This window comes from Chanodichthys erythropterus, chromosome 13, assembly GCF_024489055.1.
Source record: "Chanodichthys erythropterus isolate Z2021 chromosome 13, ASM2448905v1, whole genome shotgun sequence".
NCBI lineage: Eukaryota > Metazoa > Chordata > Actinopteri > Cypriniformes > Xenocyprididae > Chanodichthys > Chanodichthys erythropterus.
The window spans coordinates 27794659-27804224 of record NC_090233.1 but is presented as its reverse complement, the minus strand read 5'-3'; the positions used below and the strand labels follow the sequence as shown (position 1 = coordinate 27804224).

Below are 9566 nucleotides of genomic sequence, written 5' to 3'. Positions count from 1 at the left end.
CAATGTAATGACGTGAAAAATACTAAATTCAAAAATCTTTTTTTTTTCTCTGGGTCTCAGGAGGATATTTGCATTCTGAAGCTTTCTATATTCATCTTTGTAGCTAAAACGATGGCACTAGCAATGCCAAAGTCAAGGATTAGCCTGCCCGTGTACTTACGGGCCTAGTTTCACAGACAGGGCTTAGATTAAGCCAGGTTTAGGCCTTGGTTCAATTAGTACATTTAAGTAGCTTTTATAAATGTTCCTTAGAAAAAAAAACCCACCACATTACTATACAACGACTATGTTTAAGCCTCGTCTGTGAAACCAGGGGTGGAGGCATACATTTTCTTACCTGAAGACAAACTTACAAAACACTTGGATACTATATCTCAAGTGCGTGTGGTCGCATTTTAAACGCTAGATGGCGGTCTTTACCATTGAATGATCTGAACACAACGTGGCTTTCACTAGTTTTCACTAGTCACTTTAAGCATTAAAATTGAATGTTTTTTTGTAATTTAAAAAAAACAAACAAACACCTAGTCTTACTCCTAACTTGACATTTTATTTTTTCTATATTCTGTAGTGTTATACAATAAATGGTAACCAATACAACATTAGTAAAGCAAAATTGAACAGAGCTTCATCTACAATTCACTACAACACATCTGATAGAAAAAAGGCCAAAGACAGACAACACACCCCAGTAGACTGCTATCAAATTCAGAGATTTATTAGACATTGCAGAAACACTGAGCTGCTTGTGAAGAAAAGAGATCAGAACAAAAAGACAAACCAATGAATAAGGAAACAGAACAACAGTGAACAAGAACTTGAATGGTCTACTCTTTACGCAAGCTCCTCCTCTCCCTCTTCCTCAAACTCTCCCTCCTCTTCTGCAGTGGCATCTTGGTACTGCTGGTACTCTGACACCAAGTCATTCATGTTGCTTTCGGCCTCCGTGAACTCCATCTCATCCATCCCCTCACCTGTGTACCAATGCAGGAAGGCCTTGCGCCTGAACATGGCGGTGAACTGTTCAGAGATGCGCTTGAACAGCTCCTGGATGGCGGTGCTGTTGCCGATGAAAGTGGCTGCCATTTTGAGACCGCGAGGCGGGATGTCGCACACGGCGGTCTTGACATTGTTGGGGATCCACTCCACGAAATAGCTGCTGTTCTTGTTCTGGACATTCAGCATCTGCTCATCCACTTCCTTCATAGACATGCGGCCTCGGAAAACGGCGGCCACCGTGAGGTAACGGCCATGGCGGGGGTCACATGCAGCCATCATGTTTTTGGCATCAAACATCTGCTGTGTGAGCTCGGGAACTGTAAGAGCACGGTATTGCTGACTCCCCCTGCTGGTGAGGGGGGCAAAGCCTGGCATGAAGAAATGCAGACGGGGGAAAGGCACCATATTGACGGCCAGTTTACGCAGGTCAGCATTGAGTTGGCCGGGAAAGCGTAGGCAGGTCGTGACCCCGCTCATTGTGGCGGACACAAGGTGGTTGAGGTCGCCGTAGGTAGGCGTAGTGAGTTTGAGCGTACGGAAGCAAATGTCATACAGCGCCTCGTTGTCGATGCAATAGGTTTCATCGGTGTTCTCCACCAGTTGATGGACGGACAGTGTGGCGTTGTAAGGCTCTACAACAGTGTCTGAGACTTTGGGTGAGGGCACCACGCTGAAGGTGTTCATGATGCGGTCTGGATACTCTTCACGGATTTTGCTGATGAGGAGCGTGCCCATGCCTGACCCGGTGCCTCCTCCAAGGGAGTGGGTGAGCTGGAAGCCTTGCAGGCAGTCGCAGCTTTCCGCCTCCTTACGGACCACATCAAGAACTGAGTCTACAAGCTCAGCACCTTCTGTGTAGTGACCCTTGGCCCAGTTGTTTCCGGCACCACTCTGACCTATGATTGAAATGAGTTACAGATTATACAAGGCTCATTTTGTTCAAAATGTAAACATTTGGTGAAATTGCATTTTACAGGCTTACCAAAGACAAAGTTATCTGGTCGGAAGACCTGTCCAAAAGGTCCAGATCTCACTGAATCCATGGTTCCAGGCTCCAGGTCGACAAGAACAGCACGAGGTACATACTTTCCACCTGTCATAGTAAAGCACACATTTAAACTCTTAATTAAAAATGCTTGCATTGCACTTGATGCGTTTTATTATATTGCAAATGTAAACTGACCAGTGGCTTCATTGTAGTACACATTAATCCGCTCCAACTGCAGATCACTGTCTCCATGGTAAGTTCCTGTCGGGTCGATTCCGTGCTCATCACTAATCACCTCCCAAAACTTACCACACAGAAGAAAAGGAGTTCATATTAATAACTTCATCACCTTAAATGTAAGCGTGAGATCGCAAATCTTCAAAAATCCTTTTTAACGGTCTCTTTATAAGTGTTGTCATGGCAACTTGCTAAACTACAAACAGGGCTTTAGAGGGGGAAAAAAACCCAAACTATAACGAATTAGATCGCTAGTTACTGATTTTATCCTGTTATTTTCCTCTAGAAAAGCACAGTTAAATAAAAATGGTCAGGTATAATTAGTTGAACACATAATTAGAAAACATATGAGGTTAAACTATGTCCCTCGCGACTAGCCTGGTTTGGTCTAATATCGTTATTAATACCCTTACTCACTTTGGCTCCGATTTGGTTTCCACATTGACCAGCTTGTAGGTGAACAATTTCCCTCATGTTGAATCGCTAAAAAAGCACTTTTTTTTATTCAAAAACAAATGTAGTGAACTTTCTTCGACCGCGCGTCGTCGACACTCTGCAGAGCACAGTGAACGGTTTTCAGTTTTAAATAACGCCAACCTTCGCTTTCAAACACAGGTGGATGAACGAGACGTCAATCATTAGTTGCCCGTTTTTGATTGGCTACGGAACACGAGCTCTCACTGAGCTTCTGCTTTTGATTGGATTAGAGATGTTGTAATCTGTTGCCAATGGTTACAACGCGGCTCACACAGAAACCGTTTTGTATTGGTGGTAACCGGAGACCCTTTTATGTTGAATAGAATAGTTTTTTCATTGAGAATCGTGTTACCAAGCACACCTACCCACACCAAACAGCGCACTGCATGTTTGGACTTGTTAACTTCTGCCTAGAAGTTGATCGCACTTGACAGGAATTATTATAGGATTTAATTTTCAAATAGAAGTATCATTTTACATCAGCATAAAGCGAGATTATTTGAACATTGACTATAATGCACATTTACCTAGTGGTTTACAAAGTGGTTTGACTGTGCATAAAGTCAAGCCTTTATAAATTCATTAATGTTTATCAATAGGCTACAAAACCCCTTCCAGTTAATATGTGTCTTGACCTTATTTATTGTAGAATAGGTATGCTTTACATCACTATCCTGAAAAATAATTATATATAGGCCTACATATAAAAAAATAACAGTTTGATATTTAGTTATTGTTAAAGGGATAGTTCGCCCAAAAATTTTAATTCTGCCGTCATTTGCTTACACCCTCAAGTTGTTCCAAACCTGTGTTTGGTTACCTATATTCTTTAAAAATATCTTCTTTTGTGTTCAGCAGAGGAAAAAAATAAAAAATAATAGAGTGGTGCAGGTATGCCATCACTTTGTAGGCCAAAATGCGGAAGTGAGTTAGCATTTTATCACTTCTGGTTCCATCGCCACAAAGTCGATGGGTTTTTTGAATGGGATTTTGGTTAAATGGCTGGAATTAAGTCTGTGGTGAACGCAAGCTCAAGACAGTTTCACGTTTTATTCTACAACATAAAATGCATAAGTATTACCCCACTTGTGATTCATTTTTTTAAAGGAACACTCCACTTTTTTTGAAAATAGGCTCATTTTCCAACTCCCCTAGAGTTAAACAGTTGAGTTTTACCGTTTTCGAATCCATTCAGCCGATCTCCGGTTCTGGTGGTACCACTTTTAGCATAGCTTAGCATAGTTCATTGAATCTGATTAGACCGTTAGCATCGCGCTTAAAAATGACCAAAGAGTTTTGATATTTTTCCTATTTAAAACTTGACTCTTCTGTAGTTAAATCGTGTACTAAGACCGACAGAAAATGAAAAGTTGCGATTTTCTAGGCTGATATGGCTAGGAACTATACTCTCATTCAGGCGTAATAATCAAGGAACTTTGCTGCCGTACCATGGCTGCAGCAGTGCAATGATATTACGCAGCGTCTCTCACAAACGTCTCCATGGTTGCAAGGCACGTTCCCTGTGCAAGCAGGGGCTCACAGGCGCTGCGTAATATCATTGCACTGCTGAAGCCATGGAACGGCAGCAAAGTTCCTTGATTATTACGCCTGAATTTTTAAAGCTCAAAGTTCAATGTCAAGCGAGATATTTTATTTAACAGAAGTCGCCTACATCGAACAGCCAGTATGGACTACATCCCTCTACTTCCTTCTTTAATGACGTCACTAAAACCGTTTTTTGACTAACCTTCGCCCAAAGAAATACCATAGACTGTAAAAAAATATGGACGTAGCGTCCGTGACGTCACCCATAGAGTTCTGAACAGCAGTTTTGAAGCGAAAATGAGGACGCGGCCATCTTAGCTGCGCGTCACAGAACGTCACTCCCGGATAACTGAAAATGGGCAAAGAGGCGGGGAGGTGGTTTGAGCTAATGTGATTGGTTGCTGAAACCACGCCCGCCTAGCTCGACGTGACCATGTTAGCAAGCAAAGGAGCTATCTATCTAGATACTATCTAAATTATTAATAAAGATAAGTTTTAACATCAGAAAGTTATAAAGGTTTACTGTCAATTTACGGTGTTTTCTTAAGATATAGATGCTCCAAAACCAGTAATTTGTGTTGGGTGTGCAAATAACAACATGGAACATCAAATGGGACTTCATACCTTTATAATAGAGATCGCGAGATGAATCCAATCTGTGGCACTTGGGTAAAATATAAATGTCCATTGCAAAACAAAAAAAAAAAACATTTCACATTTCTTCTGAATGATCTGCTCTCTGTCATCGTTCTTCAAGAAAGGATGCAATCTGAGCAGCGATCGTATCTAACAAACAAATGAGCCTGTGTCCAAAGTATATTTTTTTCAAAATAGTACAGCAGTTTTAGTTATAATATCCAAGCAGTGCTGTCAGAGTTGTATATCCTCCTGGTATTGTCATTGTAGTTAATCTCACAATCAAAACTTTCAGCCAATGCCACGATCCAACAACCCAGCCAACATAGCATGGTGGGGCCCAGATGGGTGTCACCTGGGCAGCCTAACTGGGGCCCAGACATTTTTGTCCACGGTTTCCATGGAGGCCCCACATGGGTAAGCCCAGATGAACTGAACACTGTTCAGTGTGCACACTACAGGCTGTTAAATGAAACACAGAAACATGCTGGAGTTAATGAGATAATTAGGTGATAATGAGCAGAATCACTGAAGGACAGAGAAACAACAAGAACTACGACTTCAGCCACAGCCTTCGATGAAATCAACTGAAGATAAAAGACATTAAATCTCTGAAGATCTGATTAAACATCTCCACAAACAGCATTACCAGCTTCACTTATCACTAACCAGACTGACTTTATTTCTGACATTCATCTACAGAAGCTCTTATTGAGAATTACCAGAGGTTTAGATGTTGATGATTTGTTGAAAATAAGTTTGGTTTGATGTCACCGTGATCGAGGTCAGCGCTTACTTCAGTTAGGCAGTTTGACTCTTAACTATAACTTTTAATTTTTCCTTTTGCTGTTTGTTATGGCAAGAAAAACAAGAGATAATGTGGTCAGCTGCTAAAAGATAAAAATATAGTCATCATTTAGTGGCTTAATTCACTGATCTAATGATTGAGCTTTTTATGAGCAAAATGTGATTAACTTTGTGCTGGGTCAGAAAATTTGAAAAACACATTGTTCACTGAACACTTCAAACCTCCTGCAAAATTCACTTACACAGACAACAAGAATCAGCTTATGATTCTCAACAATGGTGACATGCTTCATGCTGCAATGCATTCTGGGAGCCATGGATGAGTTTTGTATGAGGCACCCAGAAAGCATTGCAGCATGAAGCATGTCACCATTGTTGAGAATCATATGCTGATTCTTGATGTCTGTGTGTGAATAAATCTTGCAGGTGTTTTAAAGGATTTAATGTGCATTGTATTTTTCAGATTTATTATTCTGATCTGATTTTTCTAACTTTTTTTTTCAGTTGTCCTGGAGAAGATCCAGCACCAAACTAATAACATGTTTTTTCACATAAAGCTCAGTTATTCGATTAGTGAACAAAGCCATAACATGATGACGATTATATTCATATCACTGAACAGTTTTTCTTGCCATAACAAACAGCAAGAACAGCCAAACGTATTTTCAACAAATCAACATCTAAACCTCTGGTAATTCTCAATAACAACTTCTGTAGATGAATGTCAGAAATAAAGTCAGTCTGGTTAGTGATAAGTGAAGCTGGTGGTAATGCTGTTTGTGGAGATGTTTAATCAGATCTTCAGTGATTTAATGTCTTTTATCTTTAGTTGATTTCATCGAAGGCTGTGGCTGAAGTCGTAGTTCTTGTTGTTTCTCTGTCCTTCAGTGATTCTGCTCATTATCACCTAATTATCTCATTAACTCCAGCATGTTTCTGTGTTTCATTTAACAGCCTGTAGTGTGCACACTGAGCAGTGTTCAGTTCATCTGGGCTAACCCATGTGGGGCCTCCATGGAAACCGTGGACAAAAATGTCTGGGCCCCAGTTAGGCTGCCCAGGTGGCACCCATCTGGGCCCCACCATGCTATGTTGGCTGGGAACGTGTGTTCTGTGTCTCTTCCCCATGCATGCACATCTACGACACACATCAGTCTCGAGTATTATACAGCAAGCCATATTTTATAATTGTATAAAATAATCGAGAAAAAAAGCACAAAAACGGCTGAGATGCCAAATTCAGCGGCAGCTGAGGTAACATGACGGCTCACAGACAGCAGCAATCTACCTGTCACTCAAGTGACCACGCCCTTAATTATGCAGAACTTTAAGGCTTAATATAATTTAAACGGATAAGTTATAAAAAAATTCACCCCCCTCAGAGTTGTCATGAAGGGCAAAAATAGCAGTATAGACCAAAACCACAATTTGAACCAACTTGTAAACATGTTTTTTTCTGCTATAAACTTGGCCAATTTAACATTGGACTCTATGAAATTCTGCTCTCTTTTGGAGCCTGTCCCTAGCGGCCAGTCGATGAATCGCAGTTTAAGTTACTTCTGTATTGGCTTCACGAGAAAAATTGTGTTTTTTTACACGTGAAACATGAACACATGTTATATTGCACACTATAAACACAATCAAAGCTTCAAAAAAACACGAAAAACGGGACCTTTAATCGTCATCACTCTGAGTGAGCTCAGTCTGCTTTTACAGCCTCATTATGCTCATAATTGTACTCTTATAAACTATTCTAACTCAAACGTGCTGGGAAAATGTTTTTAGATAAAAACTGAAAGAGTTGTTGGAAGCTTAGTGTTGGTGACGTTGAAGTCGAACGACTGTGGTGTAGTTCGTTTATAGCCTAACGTTACCTTTAGCTTTTTACTTTTGGCGACTACATTTAGGCTTCAAACTTCATAAAAGTTATGTTCATCTGTGAAAATTATCTTGATGGACAAAATGTGTAAGTGTCATAACCCTTTGTTAAACACAGAGCTTATTTTTTTGCTATTTTCCAAAAGTCTATGGGGAAAAAAATAGGCTTTCGATCGAGGGAACACGTGTGCCGCTAAGCACATGCATTGTATGAAAATATATGAATGGAGTTGTACAAATCCAAAAATTAAACTAGTAACGATTAGCCTATTTAGCTGTAGTGCAAGCAACACTGTCCACAACCTGCTCACTGTTTAAGATGTACATCTTTTCTAAGAGAGATCAAAAATAGTATTGCCTACTTCCTATACAGTAAGTCTAAGAATACAAGCCCTGCGCCTCCATTTGTTGACCCATTCTGATAATGATCTAAGGCTGTTGATTAAAATAACAACTGAATGAGAGCATGAGAAAATAGCTGCTTTGAAATGGATATCTTTGACCCTGTTTCAGTACCTCTTTATTTAAATCGAAACAAACTTGTCAATATACACAGGCACAGACAGAAACACACACTCATAAATATAAATGCTAAAAAGAATAAATACCCAATTAGACTGTAAATTGTTTCTTGCTGATGCAAATGTCCAATACAAGTATCTGTGTAGGCCAATATTGTGCTGCCATCCCTGAAGCAGCTGTCTCAGAACCAGTGGGATGCACAACACCGATTCATTATTTATGAGTATCAGAAGTGTCATACATCCTTATAGAGTGGATCCATGTCGTGTGTGCTATGGCAGAAGCACACATAGGCTGAGCAGACAAAAAAAACGAAATATGATTAATGATGAAGGCAGAATGACTGTCCACAGCAGGACTTACGAGGCATTATGCTAGCTGTTGATGTTTAACATAATAACATTTGTATTATATTAATCAAGTCTACTTATCAGCATTTTGTCAGACCACAAAAAAGGCCAAATCATGTTATTAGACCAAAGGACACAAGATTTTATGACATGTAACTGGATAGTTTACTTAAGCCTTTATACATAACACTGATTGGGCTAAATACTGTATTATATGATACAACTATATGACTGTTAGCTCAACTGAGCAGTACTATCAATTACTAAACACAATACCCTCAATACAACTGTTAAAAAGTTTTATCAAAGAATCATGAAAAACAGGTTTTAAAAAATATAAGCAACAAAACTGTTTCAGCTGTAATAATAATAATAAGAAATACCAAATAACCATGTTAAAATAATTTCTGAAGGGTCATGTGACACTGAATTTTGGAAAATGGCTGCTGAAAATTCAGCTTAGATAAGTACTGTCCCTGCGTTCCAATGTCCATACTATCCATCCTAAATAGTATGTGAGATTAAAATAAGTGTGTCCCAAAGCATAGTATGTTGAAAAGAGTATGCCAAAAGTCCCCGGATGGTCTACTATTTCCGGTAGATTTTCGAAGTCTGGATCCGTGCACACTATAAAGGCTAATATTGCCCACAACCCATTGCGCATTGGACGAGGATTCAGTTCAGAACTACAAACACGAGTAAAAAGTGTTAAAAAACTACAAAACATGGCGGATACGCGCGATCGACGCTGAGAGATTTGAGTGACTAATAATCATTTTAACCTGATAGAAAATATATATTTAATGTTACCCGTGTTATTTTTCATCTGCAAATACCAATGTGGACTTTTATAAAGATCCGAATGGCCATTAACTTTTAAATGCATCATTATGCATAAATATGAGGACAGTTCTCCACATGAAAGACCTGCGACTGCAGATCAACGTGCTGCATTTCTCTCCGATACGGTAGGAAATGAACTAAATGAAATGTGGAGGATGTAAGATGATTGACAGGCCAGTTTACGGTGACAGGATGCGACAGAGAGAATTGACGCGATTGTATGACGTGTTAGTATGTCCCAAAGCTTGTCTACTCTTTTGCTACACACTCAAAAGTAAGTACTT

The 9566-nt window shown here is 39.7% G+C and overlaps 1 protein-coding gene across 2 annotated transcripts; it reads right to left on the bottom strand.

Moving 5' to 3' along the window:
• Positions 1–545: 545 nt before the first annotated feature.
• On the bottom strand, positions 546–8359 carry zgc:55461 (beta-tubulin family protein). Of its 2 annotated transcripts, none has more exons than XM_067405640.1 (4): positions 8176–8359; positions 2183–2291; positions 1982–2092; positions 546–1895 (listed from the first exon to the last, which is right to left on the bottom strand). In XM_067405640.1, exons 1-4 carry the CDS (start codon positions 8326–8328, stop codon positions 835–837), a joined length of 1434 nt encoding a protein of 477 aa, XP_067261741.1. In that variant the 5' UTR covers positions 8329–8359; the 3' UTR covers positions 546–834. The 2 variants fall into 2 exon arrangements, with proteins under 2 accessions (XP_067261741.1, XP_067261743.1); XM_067405642.1 differs by lacking the exon at positions 8176–8359 and adding an exon at positions 2642–3276.
• Between the last annotated feature and the right edge of the window lie 1207 nt (positions 8360–9566).

What these genes read in the sequence shown, in the direction of transcription:
- zgc:55461 (XM_067405640.1), bottom strand. Translation starts at nt 8,328, where the DNA reads ATGACACTTCTGATACTCATAAATAATGAATCGGTGTTGTGCATCCCA. An exon ending in GTACTACAATGAAGCCACTG is followed by an intron (nt 2,093 to 2,182) that starts GTCAGTTTACAT and finishes TTACTATGACAG; the next exon opens with GTGGAAAGTATGTACCTCGT. An exon ending in ACCAGATAACTTTGTCTTTG is followed by an intron (nt 1,896 to 1,981) that starts GTAAGCCTGTAA and finishes TTTCAATCATAG; the next exon opens with GTCAGAGTGGTGCCGGAAAC.